This window comes from Euwallacea similis, chromosome 24 (assembly GCF_039881205.1).
Source record: "Euwallacea similis isolate ESF13 chromosome 24, ESF131.1, whole genome shotgun sequence".
In the NCBI taxonomy this organism is placed as follows: Eukaryota; Metazoa; Arthropoda; class Insecta; order Coleoptera; family Curculionidae; genus Euwallacea; species Euwallacea similis.
The window spans coordinates 2,656,984-2,678,113 of record NC_089632.1 but is presented as its reverse complement, the minus strand read 5'-3'; the positions used below and the strand labels follow the sequence as shown (position 1 = coordinate 2,678,113).

The 21,130-nt window shown below is 34.1% G+C and overlaps 2 protein-coding genes across 6 annotated transcripts in view; one reads left to right on the top strand and one right to left on the bottom strand.

Moving 5' to 3' along the window:
* The window catches only part of E(bx) (nucleosome-remodeling factor subunit NURF301 E(bx)), a 31,965-nt gene extending 22,256 nt beyond the window's left edge, over window positions 1-9,709 (bottom strand). For 2 of the 5 annotated variants that reach the window (XM_066402093.1, XM_066402094.1), the window contains exons 1-2: window positions 8,015-9,707; window positions 31-313 (exon numbers count right to left, since the gene is read on the bottom strand). In XM_066402093.1, the coding sequence (XP_066258190.1) occupies window positions 31-313; window positions 8,015-9,032 (1,301 nt within the window). In that variant the 5' untranslated portion in view covers window positions 9,033-9,707. Of the gene's footprint in view, window positions 1-30; window positions 314-8,014 lie in introns of all 5 variants that reach the window. The other 3 variants (XM_066402095.1, XM_066402092.1, XM_066402096.1) reach the window with 3 other exon arrangements.
* Window positions 9,710-16,340: 6,631 nt separating this feature from the next.
* spoon (spoonbill) overlaps window positions 16,341-21,130 on the top strand; it is a 32,833-nt gene continuing 28,043 nt past the window's right edge. The window contains exon 1 of the mRNA XM_066401953.1: window positions 16,341-16,554. The gene's annotated coding sequence lies outside the window, so the exon portion shown is untranslated. The remainder of the gene's footprint in view (window positions 16,555-21,130) is intronic.

The window sequence follows — 21,130 nt, the reverse complement described above, 5'->3', positions numbered from 1 at the left end:
AAACTCAAAAAATCTATGGAAAATACTTACACAAAAATTCTTCTGCACAAGAAATAATATTTCCTTCCATGTCTGTCGTAACCCAAAGGATCCTGCCTAGATAACTGGCCCTGCTTCTCGATGTCCAGCACACAGTCTACCACCCCGGACACTTTGTGTGATCGACAGATACCGCATTGCCAGTCTTCTTCAGGTACATTGACCAAAGGAGGATCCACGCAATTCAAATGATAAACTGCGGGACAAGTTTCGCAGCACAAGAGATCGCCGAGTTTATGGCAGACTCTGCAGTGGTCGTCATAATGCATAGGCACTAGAAATGAACAATACACAGGTAAGTATGTATGAAATCGATAACATTCACAATGTTAGGTAGTACGGTTATGACTAATTATTGAAATTGCAAACGCCAGTAAAAATGTCAAAAATAGCGTCAGCGTGATATTTTATTAATTTCAAGGTCTACCTTGTAATGCAAGCATTCAATGAATTAATATTCACAAATTCTTAGCAGTATACCGAAAAACTTAATTAAAAATATCTCGCAAATGATTAGGTTCGACTTTTTTGCAGAATACCTTTTTGATGTAGAGTTCAAAGTATAAGAATTCGAACGTTGAAGATATCAGTACGAAAGTCTCACATTTTTGGCAAGCAAAGCGGGAAAAAACCGGACACGCCATTAATACTGAGAACCCAAGCATTATTGTTTTATTTCCAAAGCATCATTGACGAAAGGCATCGCTTCCATGTGACATATCTTAGTAAAATCACGTGTCGATTTGCTCTTACTAAATTGAGTCAAGTCGGTTTACATTTTCAAATCTCAAAAAGGATTAACTGCAGATAACTCATACGGTTGGTTTGTCATCTTAAACGGACCAACGTATTTTTTAGGTCATTTTTGAAGTCTTAAATGGATTTTTCCATTTTAAAATGATTTCTTTTATTTGTATTATAAAGGGTTGGAACGAAACTTAGGAAGAAAAATCAAAATTTGTATAGTTTCTGTCAGGACCAATTATCATTTGCAAAAATGATTCTAGGACCCTCTGTATATGTTCAATGCTTTTAACAAAAATGGCTATTTTAACAGCATTAAAGTTCCCTGAAGCCATTCATTTTCACACAAATGATTTTTAGGGCATTCAAAAAAAGACGGATTGAAGTTTTGGTATGCATATTAGGGAAATTTAAAGTTCACAGTCAGTGGATTAATGGGTTAAGTTTCATTTTTTGAGTTATACCCATAGTTGGGACGCTATAAGAAACAAAATATCAATGATGAAACCACAGTTCGTTAAATGTTAGTTTGCTACCCCTAATTAAATCTGGAGGAGATATTGGGACACAGGAGGCAAAAAAGGGATTGTCCCGTCCTTTACCGAGGAAAAGTTAGTAAGCTTATTCTAGATGCTAGTAGTAGCTCTATTTCAGCACAAATATCAACCAGTTTGCCAATTATCGAGTCGGGAATGCATAGTACAAAACGAGGAAAAACTAATGTGAGAGATTTTAGGGGAGTTTCATGACAAAACCAGAAGACTCTTGCCTAAATTGAGGATTCTGACAGCCCTGAACTACGGCCAACTTTTTTTCGTGTCAACATCCCAAAATTTGATGAATCGGCACCAAATTTTACTACACAAATGCGGCAAAGTTTGATGTTAATGCAAGAGCTGGTATTTTTTTGCGTAATACTGATAACTATCGATAGTTTTTATGTTTTTTTTTTGTGGTAACAGCTCAATTACATTCATATTATATAATAATTTGACTCTGGTTTAACCGTGAAGTACGTCATTAGTCCAAGGAATGGTATCGAAAATCTAAGAAATTGCTATTTGTTGGATATGACGGTTATTATTCAAAATGTAGGCCCGAGTCCAATTAGAAGGAAAATAGAAATCAGCAACAACTTAAATTTCAATGAGAATGAAATATTGATATCTGAAAAAAAAACTTCGTTCTTCGCTTTGTTTCGTTTGTCCAAAACCAGGGCGAAAAAGCAGTACCAGAAATAGTCCAGGAGATGACTACACAGTGGAGACTAACAGTGACGATCTTACGTTGTGAAGAGTACTTGCCAGCAGCAGACAAAATTCAAGAAAGATGTCATCTATTAGGTTGTTCGGAAAGTAATTTCGTTTTTTCCCGACAGAGGATTTAATGGTATTTTTTTGCACTTAACCTCACACTTAAGCCATATAATTTTTATATGCTTTGAGAGCTCATATAACAAGGCTTGTGTGTGAAACATTTCAATTAATTCTACGCAGTAGTTTTTGGTTGGTGCCCTTTTAAATATGGAGAGCGATAAGCAGCATTTTCGACATATCCTACTGTTTTACTACAGAAAGGGTAAAAATGCTGTTCAAGCCAGAAAGAAATTGACCGATGTGTATGGAGAAGGTGTGTTGACAGTACGCCAGTGTCAGAACTGGTTCTCTAAATTTCGATCTGGCAATTTTGATGTCGAAGATGCACCACGTTCGGGAAGGCCGGTTGAAGCTGATAAAGACGCCATAAAGGCATTAGTTGATGCGAACCGTCGAATAACAACACGTGAGATCGGATTGAAGTTAAATTTATCGAATTCAACAGTTTATGACCACTTGAAAGGCCTGGGATTATCCTCGAAGCTCGATATATGGGTTCCCCATGTTCTCACAGAGAGAAATCTGTGTCGCCGCATTGACGTCTGCGATTCGCTTCTCAAACGTGACAAAAATGATCCGTTTTTGAAGCGCATCATTACTGGGGACGAAAAATGGGTTGTATACAACAACGTCAAACGCAAGAGGTCATGGAGCAAAAAAGATGAATCGACTCAAACCATTTCCAAAGCCGATATTCACCAAAAAAAGGTGATGCTGTCTGTTTGGTGGGATTTTAAAGGAATCGTTTTTTTTGAGCTTTTACCGGATAACACAACGATTAATTCGGAAGTCTACTGCCAGCAGCTGGACAAACTGAAGGATGCACTTCAACAGAAAAGACCCGAACTAATCAACAGAAAAGGTGTAGTGTTTCACCAAGACAACGCGAGACCTCACACAAGTTTGGTCACTCGCCAAAAGCTTTTACAGCTTGAATGGGACACAATGCCACACCCACCATATTCTCCAGACCTGGCACCATCGGATTATTATTTGTTCCGGTCACTCCAAAATTTTTTAGACGGTAAAACTTTCATCTCAAATGAAGAGGTCAAAAACCACCTCGATCAGTTTTTTGCCAGCAAAGACAAAAAATTTTATGAGCGTGGAATTATGCTACTACCAGAAAGATGGCAAAAGGTGTTGGACCAGAACGGCCAATATATAATTTAATAAAGCATTTGTTTATTATACGAAAACTGTCATTCATTTTCACATAAAAAAACGAAATTACTTTCCGAACAACCTAGTACTTAATAGAGCCAAGTTTCCCTACCCTGTCAGATATTTCGATGCAGTGTCAAAGTGTTGAGCAATTTTTAAGCCAGCCTGACATGAGGATGCTATAAAATGTAATAAAGATTCTAGAAAGTAGCATCGATCGATGGAAGAAAAAATGGATGCTCTTAAAATGAACATTAGGTGGTGCAAAATGACTGGGAAGCGCTTGACAATAAGTAAAGGTTTTTCCTGTAGAAACTAACCTGCTGTATTACATAACAAAGTTCGCCTTGCTGCGCACGGGTTTGCACAAGAAAACCATTCAACCCGCATTTTATTCGCTTTAACAACCGTATGTGCACACGGCATTCTTTTAAGGTGATCAACAAAAGCTTGCCACTGGATTTGCAAATGAGCAAAAGACAAATTTAGTGTGCAAACTGAAGTAATCTTCAAGACGTCGATGCCCAAGCTTGTGACGTTCCTTCACAAATTTAACCTGAGACAACCAAAAACAGATCAGTCCGTGTTTGGACACTGTTAACGTCCGAGTTGAACAGTGCAATGAATGAACTAGTCAAGATTTCACAACGAAAAGAACAGTGCATTTAAACAATATCAAACTGCAATTTATTGGACTGGGCCATTGAAGAGGGCTTGAGTGGTCGTGAAGTCTTGGCGCATCAACAACCGTATATTGCTAAACTGCTCGATAAATCTAATCCGATGGATGCGAAATCCATAACCATTCTCGCTGATCCTGGCACCCCTTTAGCATTGCCAGTGGGTGACTCCGTGTACAACAAAGAACAGCCTTATTGTAAAATGGTTGGATCTTTAATTTCCCTAGCAACGTCAAGTCAGCCGGATATTTCTTTCGCAGTGAATCAAGTGAGTAGAATCTCGAATAATGGAAATTATGAACAAAATAGTGAATTCAAAATTCATAAACGTAGATATTGTTGATTGCACTGACGAAGATTACGCCTCTGATGTTAATGTCAAAATGTCCAATGATGGTTACGGTTTCCCGCTTGCTCACGGTCGGAATACATGGAAAAGTCCACAATAGAATGTGGTACCCCAATCAACTACAGAGACTGATTGTATCTGATGGTACAAAAGAATCTTTGCGGTAAAAAGAATCCTTCTAGAGGGTTAACATCGAGGTGTCTACAGGAAAGATGAACCAAACCAGCAGTCATGTTAACCCCGGCACGATGTCTTGACACTTGCATGCTAAGTAGCTGTGTAAAATTCTACATGAGTGATAAATGTGGATTTGATATTTTATCTCCAAAGCGTTAAGTATCTACCACCTGACAACCCTGTTTGTTAGTCTGAGGCACCGCAGCTAAACCTGAAGGAGAGGTTTAACTATTTTTAGATTCATTTGCTTATTTTTTAACCGCTCATCGCTTGTCTTACAATAATAATGCGATACGTGAAGTAGTGTGTTATCGATTGTGGAGTTAAAGACACAGACGCGCCGTATATTTGTACTTAAATTTGTGTTAATGCCTACTCAATAAGTACGATATTTACCGTTCTTCAAGGTTTTATTTCATGGTTTCCATAAATACCTACTAATACCCAAAGTAATGCCCCTTAATACCTACGCACTGACTAAATTTGTCAAGAAACGCGAAAGCATTCATCTCCACAATTACCTCTTACTTCTTATATAATCCAGCGAAAATTTTTTAAAATATTAACATTTATCTTTTACTTACTCTAATAGCCAATAACTAGGGTGTTTCCTAGGAAAGGGGGTCGTAATATAGCGGTCGCTATAAAACGTCAACGGTAAGAATGGTTGACGCCGTATTACGTTACAGCACCACTTTCTTTGGTAAACGCATTTTTTACAACACAGTACGTTTAAGATTTTTCCCAAAATCCAGTATTTTACATTTTCTAGCGAAACGAGCGATGCTACTGAAAAAATTAATTTATTCCTTTTGAAAGCTCGGTATGGATGAGACACATCCCTTGACGTTGCAAAAGTTGCAAGAAAATCTGCGCCTTTCCCGGAAAGGGAAAATCTGAAAAATGGAAAATTGCAATTTTCTCCATTGTGGTAAGATCGAACGATAAGACCTAAAAGTCATTTGTGCGCGTCTTATATTATCATTCATATCATACATATATATGTATACAGGGTATTTCAGAGTTGAAGTAACAAAAGCCTAAGCGAGATTCGGCTCAGCAAAATATGGAAAAAAGTTCATATGAACATGGGCCCGAAAATACAGAATGTTAAGTTTTTTTTAAATTTAGTTTTTATTAATAGCTTTAAAAAGTTTGAGCCGATTCAAATGAAATTTTTATGGTTTATTAAGACAATTGTTAGGCATCTGCTGGATCAATTAGATTTGCTCCAGAATTTTGAATTTTTAAAAATTTTTATAAATTGGACATATTGCAATATATTTTTGAATAATTCTTTAGCATTTTTATTTTTCCTTATGGTGTTTAGAGACATGCCAAGGTAGGATATTGTAATGTTTTCTTGAAAACTAAGTGAGGCACTAAATAAAGTCAAGAGGCGAAAATGTATTTTTAGTGAGTTTATCTGAACATTAAATGAAAACTGCAAAAAAAAGTAAAGGGTGATATTTTTTTTGTTAAAAAAAACCAATTTGCTCGCTGGGTACGCCTTTGGAAATTCTGCATCAAATCTAGTTGGTCCAGCAGATGTCAGATAATTCTTTTAATAAATCATAAAAATTTCATTTAAATCGACTCAAACTTTTTTAAGCTATTAATAAAAACTAAATTTTAAAAAAATGTAACATCCTGTATCTCAGAAATGAAGCATTTTTAGACCCACGTTCATATGAACTTTTTTCCATATTTTACTGAACAAAATCTTCCCTAAGCTTTTGTTACTTCAACTCTGAAACATCCTGCATATTAGGATGTTTATCATATTTATTTATTTATATACTATCTGCTTAAGGCAAGGATGTCCAGCATAGAAAAAAGGTTACGCACTCACGGGATTTCACAGTATAAACGGATCTACAAAATGATCTTTGGTTTTTCAGTTATTTCAGAAAATTCAAAATTTTCTGATTTTTTGCCTTCAAGTTATGGTAAGAGATAGAAAACTAAAACTACTTTTCCATTACAATTTTTGCACTGACCATCAACTTTTGTTTTGGGGCCCAATTGAAGATGTGGCTCAATGATTCAGACATATCTAAATGTGGAGATGTAGATTGGAGCCTCAGTGAGAATGCTTACAAATGTTTCCTTTTTTTTAATTAAAAGGTGGCTTTCTCTATTTTTCATCATATTTGATAATATTTTCAATTTATTGTTATTATAATATTATAGTATTATATAAATGTTTTGTGCAATTTGCAGGAAACCAATACATGGTAAATTAATATACTTTGGATCAAGTATGGTGCATGATGAAAAACAGACTACAAAAGGTGTCAAAATTTCTTGGTGTAAAATTTTTAGGTCCTCTATTTGATTAGTTAGATTAATTTTGAATTTAGTATAAATTAAAAAATACATTTTATATATGTTTTTCCTTGGATTTTCCCAAATAAATTTGTGCATCTTTCTAACATAATATCCAAAATTTCTGCTTTTCACAAATTTGAGTCACATTGTAACATAGATTTTATTAGGGCCATATTTTTAATTAAAAATTAAAACATTAACGTTTTGAATACTGGTAGATATAGTGAACTAAAGAAATACCCAGCTACAAATAAAATGATATACAAGATGTCACATTGCTGAAAATGTTAAGCAGCAACAAAAAAAACATTTGCAAGACCAATTACAAGCACAACTTTCAGAAAGATTGTGTATCCCATCTTTCATAAATGTCTAACCTATCATTGACCATAAATTACCCTGTATGATGAATAATCCTATACATGGAATATAAGTTGAGGGTTTTTTTTAACCAAAACCTATTTTCTGTTTTAATATGGTTATTTTGATCTGGTAAATCATAATCTCTGTGAAATTTTTCAAGTGAAAAAATAAAAATGCCTAGGCTTAAAGATATCTAGAATGGCAAAAATCATGATTTTGCTATAAAAAAATACCAAAATCATTTTTTAATCAACATTATAGTTTTTTGAAAAATATTTTATATGGAAAAGTTTTTATATAAATTTTAGAGGGGTTTTTGCATACAAAATATAATATTTAGCATTAAAAATAACATTAATAGAAATTAATGAGAATCAATAAGATGGGTGAAATAAAATTAGATGGGAAACTGCATATCAATAACAAAGAGTTTGTCAAAAAGTCTGTGGATCTGTGAATGTAAATGTTTACATATATTATAAATTTTCTGGCTTATTTAGGTATTCTTTAAAGCACAAATTTCTTGTAGAATTGTAAATGATTAGAAACAGAATTAAAATCTATCAATAGAGTGTTAGAAAAGACAAACATTTTGACCCTTATAAAGCAAAAAATAAGGTATTTATTTTTCTACCACTACCCAATGCTACCTCTGTTAGCTCCATTTGTGAAAACCATAACAAAGGATACAAAACAATTTGAAAATTGCTGATTATGTGACTAGTCATATTTGTAAGTAATAGATCTAAAGCTTAGTTATAAACACCTACAAATAAATATAATTTTCTTACCTTCACTCAACAGATCCTCTCTAATTGGGTGAGTAATCAAAAACTGATCAGTCAAGAACTGAAGCACTTTTATCCTGTCTTCTAACCCTGTAAAGGGATAATCTGTAGAACTCAGCACCTGCAGTACGTTTGGATCAAATGACTTGTCACTTTCCACATAAGACCTCAAGACTTCAGGATAAGTAATGTTGTCAATTAAATATAATGCAATATTGACACTATCCTTTTGATCCAATGGGCCAAAATGGGTTTGCTGTGAGTCTTCCTCTCTTAACAAAGCTTTTAGGAGCATTATATGGATTTCTGATAGCAAACTACTTTGGTCTTCACACATTAAAGCGGCACAAAAATCCTCAAACCTGAATGGGGATAGACGAACCAAGTTCCTAAAGTGTCTCAATACCTCATATATACTCAGAGTTTTCATGATGTGCTCTTTGGGGACTAGAAGATCTTCTGAAGATTTTGGTAAATTTAATAAAGGAAGTTCCCTGTTTTGAAGCCACAATGGCTCGGGTGTGGGGGCCCTGTTTAATTGGGAATTTGATTTTCTTGGGGTGCCACTTAAGGTGCTGTAACTACTCAATGAGAAATCACTGTCATTGCTGTGACCCCCTACAGACTCAATGTCACTCTCACTGAGAACTTCATCTTCAACTTCACTCTTGTCACTATCGTCATCTCCAAAATCTGATCCATAATGGTATTCAGAATCGTGGTAGTCATAACCAGTGTTGTAGCCTCTACGCTGGTAAGCTGAGCCTGCATACCCACTTTTCCGTCCTGCTCTGTGACCATTTTTACCACGAATTCTCGTGCTACTTCTACGAGACTCATTCTCCAAGGGGGAGGAGCCCCGGGACGCCGACGGGGTACTGGACTGCGAATCTGCCTCCTTTTTCTGGTAATTTAACAGGTATTTTGGTTTCTTGAGGAATTGTATTTGGAATTTTTTAGCCCTCTCTGAAACCTGTACCTTAGGGGGGCGTCCCCTCTTTTTCGCACCTCTCGTTGACATCACTCTGTTAATCTGTCATAAGATGGTCCAGGTCCACGTGGGATATTACAAAAACAAACTTGTATACAAATACGAATGTCAAAAGTTTACTTAAAATTGCTCACGGCTGTCGTTCAGCTCTTTCGCCATACTAATCGAACACGTCACGTGACAACAATGGCCTTTTTACCATTTTACCTTTTCGTTTGTGGTAAATTCCCCATAAATCAGATGGGCCGATGCACGATCGTCGAATTGCACTCGTTTGGCTCGGAAATTCGACGATTTCAGCCCGAAATTTGCAAGACAAAACCCAACGCGTACCCTGAGCCAAAAAGAACACTCATGAATGATGGCATCCTCGTCTCCTATTGGTCGGTCTCCAACGCCGCCATGACAACTTGCAACAATTTTTTCAAAAAGCGCCCAGGCGGACGCAAATTTTCCAAAAAACGGTAAACTGGCACTCGGACACCAACAACTGCGAAAAATTTCACCAAATTAACGCAAAAATTCCCAGGCGTATGGGAAGAATTGCCAGAAACGAGTCGTTTGCCTTACAAGCCCAATGACAAATGCGGGATATTGATATTGATAGAAGATGTCGTTAGTGTCGGAAATTCGATAATACGAAAATTCTGCAAAAATTGCATTGCAATAGAGAAATTTGCATGTGCCGTTCGTGGGGAGTTCATTTTCATGTTCTTTTTGATCAACCTTATATTTTTTTAAGCATTATTTGGCCATATTATGTAATACTTCCGGCACAGCAGCGCCACAGGAAAGAGAGATGGAAGATCGGGTTTTGGAGGGGCAGTGACGGAGAAGTACGAGTCTGCTCAAACGGCACCACGAACGACGATCAACGAAAATGGCAAGATGGCGAAGATATTTACCAGTGGCGGCACGATCTTCCGTTAAATAATTCTTTAATATTACAATTATCTTTTCGTTGCACTTCCCATTCAAAATAACTACTTCACCGTACTATTATAACCTCTCTCTATAAATGATACTCGTTTGATGCGGCTTTTAGAACTTACTCTTTGATATAATCATTATTTACTCCGAAATAAAATATCGTAAATCTCTTCCATAAAACCTGAAGAAACAAACAATATGGAATATGTGGAATTTGCTAATTTTACAACATCGATATGCTAATTAAAAATTCCCTTGAACCTGGGCCATAATTCTATAGAGATATGAAAGTGAGGATGGGATTTTTGTTGAACCTAATTGGAAAAAACATCATTAGCCAATTATATTGGACAAAACATGTTTTTAGATTCACTCTTTAGACTCATTGTTTAGTTCAAATCGTAGAAGAACAATACAATAAATTATAAATGCTGTAAAATGAATAGTGTTTATTATCTACATTGTCTGCTTTGGCAGCCCAGACAGGGAGTAAACTTTAAACCAATAAATTCGCAAATAGAACATTTTCTCACTTTCTTACTGAGATCAATTTCAGTCAATTATTTGGAATTGAAATATTTTTTAATTTTAATTTTTTTTCCGGTGTTAGACAAAATAAAAAAGAGTAAAAAGTAAAAAACTGTAAAGCACCACTGTTTTTGTCAGTGTACTAGATTGCGTTACAAAAGTAGATCAAATCGCCACACTGGGTGCTCGAATTACCTGCGTAACTGTTAAATAAGGAGCAACTAGAACCAAGGTAGAATTTTTAAATTCTCGATTCGATTTTAATTGCCATATTATTAAATTTGATATTTAATTTTCAACGGGACTTAGCTAGTACATATTGAGATATTTGGAGATAATAAATATCTTCACAAAGATAGCGAAATTTATCAAATTCTTATTTAAAAAATCAATTAAACTTATTGAAATGACAATCTAAATCGAATCGAGATTTCAAGAATCCAGCCAAGCAGTAATTTTTTTTTCTTAATTTCGCTTGTCAATAACGCTTCACACATGAGTAGAGTTTGTTGGAGCGATGGATTTACATACATTGACCTTTTATAAGGGCTGGAATAAAAGCCCTTTTTAACGTTATAAATAGTACTTTGTTCCACAATTGGTAATCTGTTAAGGGAAAGCTTTAAACAGCTCACAGGTTTGAAATACATGCATGAGGACAGATTTCAAATATTCAATTACTGTTATAGATTTGTGAGCGTTTCTAACTTAAGTAGACGAGTGGAGGTTGTTGGCATTTCAAAAGAAACCTGGATCCGATCAAAAAATAAATTCGACTGCCCCAGTGTCTTAAGAAAAATATATAAATCTAAAGCATGCTCCAACTTTATTTGTAAATTTATTCATTCATCGTTCATCTGCTCATAGAATTAGTTCAACTAAAGCCTATATATTCTAGAGGCCCTACCAGATAAGGTCACTACATCTAAGCTGTCATATTTGGAGATGTTGTACGAACCTGGTTCTAGTAATAATATTGGTGCACATGAGGGTGTACCAAAGAACAAAGTCAACTTCTTGGAAAAAAAAGGGCAAGACAACTTATGCAAAAATTTAATTTTCATCAATTGCAAGTGTCGAGCTAATATTTGTACTTTCTTAAGACATACTTAAGATAAACTATTAACCTGTTTAACTTATTATATACAGGATGGGCTTTTTAAGGTTAGTGAGACGAACTGAGAAACTAGCCAATTATGAACTTACAACCTAAATGACACAAAAATTAAAATTATGGTCTGTCAGTCGCATCACTAAAATGCTTCATGAAGCTTCAAACTTTCCAACACTTAACCTAGTAAATTAAACTTGGCTACATTCAAAAACCCTTTCACTAATCTTTGAAAAGCTCACTTGTGTACGCTCACTGTGTATATGTATTCTGTAGGTTGTAAAAACTGCAAGTAGTATTACAAGCTCAAACAAAAGCAGCATCAGAAAAATAAGAGTATAATCAATTCCTGCCATATGTAGTTAAAGGGAAGTAATGAAAATTTACTTAATATTATTCTAAAGTTTAAGATTTGTACACCAAAGTAAAAAGTTATATAAATTATGGCTATAATTTGCTATTTTTAGTGCCTTCTCAAAAACCTTGAAAAAGAACAAAATTTGAATTAGAAAAAAGTTATATGTTAAAAAATATATATATAAAGGGACTACAGAGAAAAATTTAAAAAAAAATGTAATTCAATTTTTGAAACAACAGCAGTCAGTTTCTAACTCTTAATTGTTGTGGTCAAAACAAATTATTTGCTGCCTATCGTAACACAAATAAGACTACTAATATGTGACAACCAATAAGTATGTTATTGATAATTAAATAATACAGCTTTTATCCACTAATGTTCTCACTGCAGGTTTTTTCACACTTTCAGTGATTTTTTTGCAAAACTAAAAAACATATTTTTGAATAGATCTTACTAAACATTTTTTAACCCCTAATGAAGATATTTGCAAACTACCTTTTATGGTTAGATGTTATTTTCTGAAAAAGATTCTGAATAGTCAAGTACCCACCTTTATTCCTAAATATCATTAATTGATACATTTTTCATCATTGGCGTTGTCTAACAATCCTTCATAAGCCTACAAATATTCTAGCCTTTTTGGAGAGAGGTTTAATGCCTTCAACACAAACCCAGTGATGCGTCCGACATTCATAAATATTTCTGGTAAATTAGGTATCGTTTCATGGTCATTTTATTACAGGGATTCTGACAGTTCAAGATATATGTATGTATGATGCATGAAGCATCAAATATTTTGGACTGCTGCATCGTTGTAATAAAAATTCTCAATACTGTTGTTGCATCACATAAAATTAACCTAGTTATCAAATAAATAGGCCAGTTATTGAAATTAACGTACCAGCAAATTAAAAAATTATATATATTTTTTGGAGTCATATCTAAGGGGTCTTGGAGTTATCCGTGCATCTCAAAAAAAGTCGTTCGTATCTAAAAGAAACAATCGCCAAAATTTTTCATGCGGGCGCGACGATAGAGCTGTATATATTTTTGCCCTAGGACTACTGGAGTACAATATATTAAAGAGAGAATCAATTTTCCTCAGAAATTTGTTGACTCCCAATGGAAACTGGGTGATTTCTTTTTGTCTAAAAATTCGATAGCAACTGTTACACTACTACTTGGTATTTGGGCCATTAAACTGTTTATTATTTTATATAAAAATGGAAGGGTTTTTAAAAATTATTTTGAATATCTAATAGTATAATAATTCACCTACCTTCATTACACATTATATGTAGTCCCTTTATGCCTCTCTTGGTATGGAAAATTTTTGTTGCGTATAATAAATTACTTGTTTCTTGGGAGACATTAAGAATAATAAAATGTAGCCGTAATGTGTATAACTTTTGAATTAATGTGCAAATCTTCTTTAGAATATTAGTTAAATTCCCATTACTTACCTATAGTTACGTATGGCATTAATTAATTATCTTTTTTCCTTATGCCGCTTTTGTTTAAGCTCGTAAATAAGTATTAACGGGAGTTTCTTGAGACCTGTATGCATTCAGCAAGGTGACAAAGGTGTGTAATGAAGGGATGTTTGAAACTAGCTGATTTGAAATTACAAAGTTGATATTTTACATGAAGTATTTTAGCAGTGAGTTTGAGAGGTTTCAACTTTAATCTTTTTTGCAATTTAGGTTGTAGGTTCATAACTCTGATAGTTTCAAAGTTCCTTTTACTAACCATTGGAAAAGCTAATCCTGTATATAGTAGATCAAGGAGATTAAGAATCTTTTACATTCCAAGAAAATACGAACATTAGTTAGATACTTGCAATTGCTGAAGTTTGTATTTTTGTATAAGATATCTTAAGTTTTTTTTTATCAAGAAGCTGACTTCTACCTCTGCCACACCCTTATGTACACCAATATTAGTACTAGGACCAAGTTGTTCCGACACCTCCAAAGATATCAGCTTAAATGTGACCTTCCCTGGTAGAACCTCTAGACATCTTTGTCTTTGGTTGAAGCAATTGTTTGAGCCGAGGTATGAAGAATGAATAAATTTAAAGATGGAGTTGGAGCATACTTTAGGCTTAACTTTTTCTTAACTGATTGGAGAGAACAAATTTATTTTTTGACAAGGTCTGGGGTCATTGGAAATGCCAACAAGTTCCAACCATTTATTCCAGTTAGAAGTCTATAAAAATCTACAACAGTAATTTAAGATGTACAATCTGTCTACATACAAGGCGATTTTTTTTAAACTGTTCACCCAGGAAATCTCTAAAATTATTGCAGTACAAAAATGTCGAAAAACGTGTAATCTTCGTGTTTTGAGGTCTACCTTTTGATCCATAAATGAATATGTTGCTAGTCACCCCCCAAGCACCTCAACTTAAAAAAAGTACATGGGAACACCCCTCTTGTGACACATCAATGGATAGCTAAAATCATGCTAAATATAATTCTATATGCATTTCTGCTTTTTAAATGTGTTTTTTCTTAATTACCCTTTAAAACTGCTATATTTTATCATTGTTTTACTATCCATTACTGTATGAAGAAGAATGCTGCTCAATTTAAACATTTATATGAATAATTAATAAAATATCACTACTTGAACCTCATGTTCAATTTTTTTAATTTCATTTACATCAAATTTTTCATTAAAAATTTTTATCAAATTAAATAATTTGCTAAGATATAACAGCTTTAAAGGATAATTAAAGAAAAACACATTTAAAAAGCAGAAGTGCATTCAAAATTGTTTTCAGGAAGATTTTAGCTATTTGTTGTTGTATCACAGGAGGGATGTTCCCATTTAATTTTCTTAAGTTGGGGTACGTGAGGATAAGTAGCAACACATCGATTTATGGGTCAAAAGTGGCCCTCAAAAAACAAATATTACATGTTTTTGGAAATTTTTTGTACTGCAATAGTTTTTGAGATATTTTAGGTGGAGACTTAAAAAAGTCAACCTGTATATGTATGTATGTAATCCAAACCTGTGAACTTTTCACTGCTTTTCCACTAACAGTACGTTATCAATTACGAAAGAAGGTACTGCTTATACAGCGAGGACGTACAGTCCATCAGCAGTACCAAAATTAATAACCCAGGTATTCTATATGATAATTTTCCAAAGGAGGATTTTCTATCTGAGCTCCAACCGTTCAGTGTGAAACTTATTCTTGAGGGTCTCGATGGAACATTTGTCATGCATCCCTCTTCCATTTTTCACTTAGTTTAATTTAATCGGCACCTCAAGAGTTTTAGCGATAATAATTCAGATATTTATCATTTAAATGACATAAACGCGCATTAAGAAAGTAACTCAATTGGCTAATAGTGAATGTGACACTTGTCACCATCTTTAAATCCAACCGATCTGTTCAGGGGCTTGAAACCCGCAAATAAATCAACTCATATAAACAATCCTATAGTATTTCAATTACCTTTGGGAGCAGTAGTCTAAATGCGTTCCATTTTACCTTATTTCTGAGTACTAGAGTGGCTTCCAGTGTATTTCAGATATTCATGTCGCCAAATCAAGGAAAAATCGCCTATGATGACTGCGTTTGGTAATCACTCGGATTAAGAGGTGAATTTCGATTGTTAAAGTGATATTTGGAAACCCTAAAGTAAATCAGATTCCTGCCAATTGTGACCGCAAGGCATTTCTTATGGACGTTAAAATCTATGAAGCGCTAGATAGACGAACCAAAACCGCTTTATTTAAACTTATGATTTCCAATCAAGACGTGGCGATTTAAAAACTTCATTTTTAGTATTACCATTATTTTGATTTATCTTATTTTTAAATAACGCGTTTTGATCTAGAATCACACAGAAAGTGGCTTATGCTTAAAACGTGATTCAATAGCTCGACATGAGAAAACTCGATTTTGTGCTAAAAGTTTGAAGATCGGGGTTTCGTTTGTTGATTAAATACACAGGTTCGTTGATTTAGGCAACCACCAATACTCTTGCGGAGTTCACATGTATTCGTCAAAATAAGGGCAAAGGGTTCTTATTGGGATTTTCTTTCGTAAATTTATTCATATTAGATCATGTATTCTATTGAAGTCAGTTCGCCGCAAATAACGCTACTGAGATTCCATTTATTGCCTAAATAAGCGCAGGTCCTAATCGAGTAAATTTTATCGCTAGTTTGATGTTTCTCGTAAATCGCGCTCAATCTTGCTAGGTTCTGTTGATAATGACAAGAATGTTCTGTCCTGTGTCAATTCAATTTGCATTCCCAATCTTAGGTTATGTAATACAATCGCCTGAATATGTCTGTCTTCGTTTTTTCCATTCGACATTTTAAAGACAGAGTGCTATACTACACGCAGTGTAAAAACTTCGACCGATCCCGACATTAAAACCGCGATCATATACGCCATGATGTGTGAACTTGACGTGCACGAAAATCGTGAAAGGCGAACGTGAGTCTGGATCGCCTCCATCAACATTTTTCAAGCACGTGGAAACTTTTTTCGTTTGCTTTCCCGTTTTTTAAGTGGAAATATCGGTGAAAATCGCCATTTGTCTGTTAAAACGCATCGCGCGGCTGTTACCGTTTTGCCGAGAACAGTTTGCCTAGGGCAACAAACTGTAAGTACCCTCTAAATTACACGATAAACTAATGCAATCTGGTAACCATTCGGCCGGCATTTTATTTCGGGGTGGCGCTTTTAAATAGGCCGTTTGTATCCCGTTTATTCATCAACAAGATGTTGAAATTAGGTTTTTCAGGTTCATTCTAATGTATGGTCAGTCGTCAAGGATTGTTTATTTAAAAAAAAATGTTTTTTTTTTCCTTACTTCAAAGGTAGCATTGACACGCGATATGCCTGGGTTTGGGTGAAAGTATCTACAGAAATTCTTACCTGATAATACATGAAATTCTTTTAATTTTTCATTTTTTAATTGCTTTACAATCCATTTCATTTTAAATACTTTTTAAAGAATCACTCTGATTTTTAAAGCTACCAACAGCAAAGGGTTTCTTGCTGCTAACTCTCCTGGTTCTTTAATATTTTGCTAAAATTGTATGGGAAGTAACTTAGGCCAGGATTATCTAGTACAGTTGCCAACTATCTCATATCCTCCAACTTGTTAAATTCAGAGATTTTATCCAACATTTGGCAATGGGATCTTAGGGGATGTCGTTCATCCCATATGTTTAAAAATACATGTATTATTAATTAAAAATTCAGAATCTGGAATGCAGCAAATTGGCAAAACTTAGGGTCACCCACATTATACCTACCAGTTATCATCTATTGAAAACATATTTGAATTAAATTCAACCATCTTTAATTTTTTGAATTGTTGTGAGATAAATGAAATATAGATGGTATCTCAGAATTTAAAATTCAAGGATGTAGTGTGTATTTCACGTATCTTTGAGTATGTAGTGATAACCTCAATCTCTCTTAATAAATTTGTAGTGAAGCATCTCAGTTAGCAATGGAAATGTCATAAAAGGTCATTTAGACACATGGGCAGTTATTTTACATAGAGCATTTGTGAACTACCATTGTAAAGTGTTTAGACTTCATTTCTACCAGATAAATTACTTTAATATTTTTTCCATTTATCTGGTATATTAACCGCAACATTTCAACTTTGCCTCCATTTAACTAACCCTATCTCTCACTGTTTTTGAAATCCCAATAATGTGGCTTCAGTGAACCACACAATCAGATATGGTTTTGAGATTTTGTCTCATGATATGGAATATCCTTCATGTATAAATCCCTATTCTTTGGGAATTTCTCTATCTAATGATCCATATATTTTTTATTTCTCTTTTTGATTTTGTCAGGTAATGTGGAACATCTGTTTGTACATGTACTATATGTATATTTGAAACGTGAGTTACCAGGCATATTTGAAAAGATATCAATAAGTTATAAATACAAAATGTGCGTTCTAGACTAAATTTTTCTTACAAATGTAAAATTTAAAAATAGTTTCTTAAAGTACCACATTTCTTCACAAGTGACATTTTATTACATGGAAATAGTTACAAACAAAAACTTACAAGGAACTTATTTGTCTGATTTCAACCATGTATACTTTTGTATATTGCTTGTATATGACCCATTTAGGTATTTTGTGGGTTTAAAAGTAATAAAACTATTGACTCTTAGATCAGTGTAATCAAGAATATTTAAAAATACTTGTCATAAAGTAAAATATATATTGTTTTTTTGTCTTTGAGATTGAAATACTGATAAGTGGTTGATTAGAAATATAGGAGGGTATATATAGGGTGTTTCAGAATAACTCAACTGCTTACTGTAGGTTTCTATAACCAAAATAAGAAAAAAATTCATACAAACATAAGTCTGTTTTTGCTGTCTATTTGAAATACAGAATGATTAAAAAATTATTTTTTTTAGTAATCTTGTTCAGGCATTAAATATTTTTATGAAATATGGGGAGTATAAGATAGGTGAAGAGATACTTTTTTTAGGGGGAAAATAATGTTTCAAATTTTACCAGTGGCATCATCATTGATGTAACCCTGATCATTTTGAATGAAAAATATCATACACCATTGATTTAAAAAAATTAAAATAACTTTCTGAATGCTTAATATTTCTGTGAAGAAAAAAGTTTTTTGAATGGATTGTATTTAATTGCTTTCATTATTTTTTTATTGTATTTTTTTAATTTTTTTGTATTTAAGAAAGTTGCCTAATTTATAATCTTGTTATAACTTTCTGAAAGACACTTGAAAAGGTTGATAAAAAAGTTTTTGGCCTATAGTCTTTTTTGCTAAAGTAGTCATTTTTTTGAAAATTGCAATAACAGTGAATTTTTAAGAGCATATAAACATTTTTAAGTAATGTTGTGTTTGTTTACTAGACAACTTAGTGTATTTCCCACTGTTTTGGCAAGAAATTTTAACGGGGTGGTAGACATTCCTTCAAAACAGGAAATTTATTTTCAGGTAGGCTTGTGATAGTGCAAAAAAATTCACTGGTATCACATAGTCAGTAGGAGTGTCTTAAGTTTGTAGTAATCTGCATATTGAGCGTTTTTTGAAATTTAGCGAAAGAAACGATTTCAGGAATTTGATGGGATCAGTTATTTGTTGTCGTTAAATCTTGATGTTCATTGATACTATTTGATTGCAAGTTAAGAATAGAGCAATTGAGAATTTCCCGATTTAATGATTGATATCTTCTCTGATGACCTATTTCAGATTTTCGCACTGCATGACGCGAAACAGTTACATGCACAATTCTTCCTATGCCAAATGATAACTTACAGTTAAATTCGACTGTGTGATTAACTTTAGTATTAACTGATCATTTCCTCAGATTCCATCTTCTAATGTAATGCAATTTTATATATGAATTTTTATTATGCCTTCTCCATTTGTTTAATGAACTTTTGAGGACATTTCTCCCTCTTAGAGTTATACCGTTGATTTTTCACCGGCATTTTCGAAATTTTAGTTTAATAAACTTGCATGCTCGCTGAACATTTTTCACTTGTCATATTTAAATTCAGTAGTTTCCATGATTTCCCAAATACTAACGCCCTATATTTTATACACAATCAGGAGCCTGCATTTATGTTACTTTTAGCCCTAGTTAAATTTTTCGAATTACCCTAGTTGGTCCTAATAAGAATTAATGTCATATACTAGAGTTATAGTGGATACGTTATCTGACAAATATGTCCAAAGGATGTCTGTCAAAATGTTGTAGTTATAGTACTTAGATTATCTGACATATACCACAAATTAATCTAAGTCCTCAAATAGCTATGATAAATTAATTGTGTATATTTGTTTTTTAAATATTAATTTACTATTCAAATTAGTTTTTCTGTCGGGAAACAGACCTAATTTATGATTATTACTTTTTATTAGATAGTCATTTATTTAAAATTCTACTAACTATCAGGTTGTTCGGAAAGTAATTTCGTTTTTTTATGTGAAAATGAATGACAGTTTTCGTATAATAAACAAATGCTTTATTAAATTATATATTGGCCGTTCTGGTCCAACACCTTTTGCCATCTTTCTGGTAGTAGCATAATTCCACGCTCATAAAATTTTTTGTCTTTGCTGGCAAAAAACTGATCGAGGTGGTTTTTGACCTCATCATTTGAGATGAAAGTTTTACCGTCTAAAAAATTTTGGAGTGACCGGAACAAATAATAATCCGATGGTGCCAGGTCTGGAGAATATGGTGGGTGTGGCATTGTGTCCCATTCAAGCTGTAAAAGCTTTTGGCGAGTGACCAAACTTGTGTGAGGTCTCGCGTTGTCTTGGTGAAACACTACACCTTTTCTGTTGATTAGTTCGGGTCTTTTCTGTTGAAGTGCATCCTTCAGTTTGTCCAGCTGCTGGCAGTAGACTTCCGAATTAATCGTTGTGTTATCCGGTAAAAGCTCAAAAAAAACGATTCCTTTAAAATCCCACCAAACAGACAGCATCACCTTTTTTTGGTGAATATCGGCTTTGGAAATGGTTTGAGTCGATTCATCTTTTTTGCTCCATGACCTCTTGCGTTTGACGTTGTTGTATACAACCCATTTTTCGTCCCCAGTAATGATGCGCTTCAAAAACGGATCATTTTTGTCACGTTTGAGAAGCGAATCGCAGACGTCAATGCGGCGACACAGATTTCTCTCTGTGAGAACATGGGGAACCCATATATCGAGCTTCGAGGATAATCCCAGGCCTTTCAAGTGGTCATAAACTGTTGAATTCGATAAATTTAACTTCAATCCGATCTCACGTGTTGTTATTCGACGGTTCGCATCAACTAATGCCTTTATGGCGTCTTTATCAGCTTCAACCGGCCTTCCCGAACGTGGTGCATCTTCGACATCAAAATTGCCAGATCGAAATTTAGAGAACCAGTTCTGACACTGGCGTACTGTCAACACACCTTCTCCATACACATCGGTCAATTTCTTTCTGGCTTGAACAGCATTTTTACCCTTTCTGTAGTAAAACAGTAGGATATGTCGAAAATGCTGCTTATCGCTCTCCATATTTAAAAGGGCACCAACCAAAAACTACTGCGTAGAATTAATTGAAATGTTTCACACACAAGCCTTGTTATATGAGCTCTCAAAGCATATAAAAATTATATGGCTTAAGTGTGAGGTTAAGTGCAAAAAAATACCATTAAATCCTCTGTCGGGAAAAAACGAA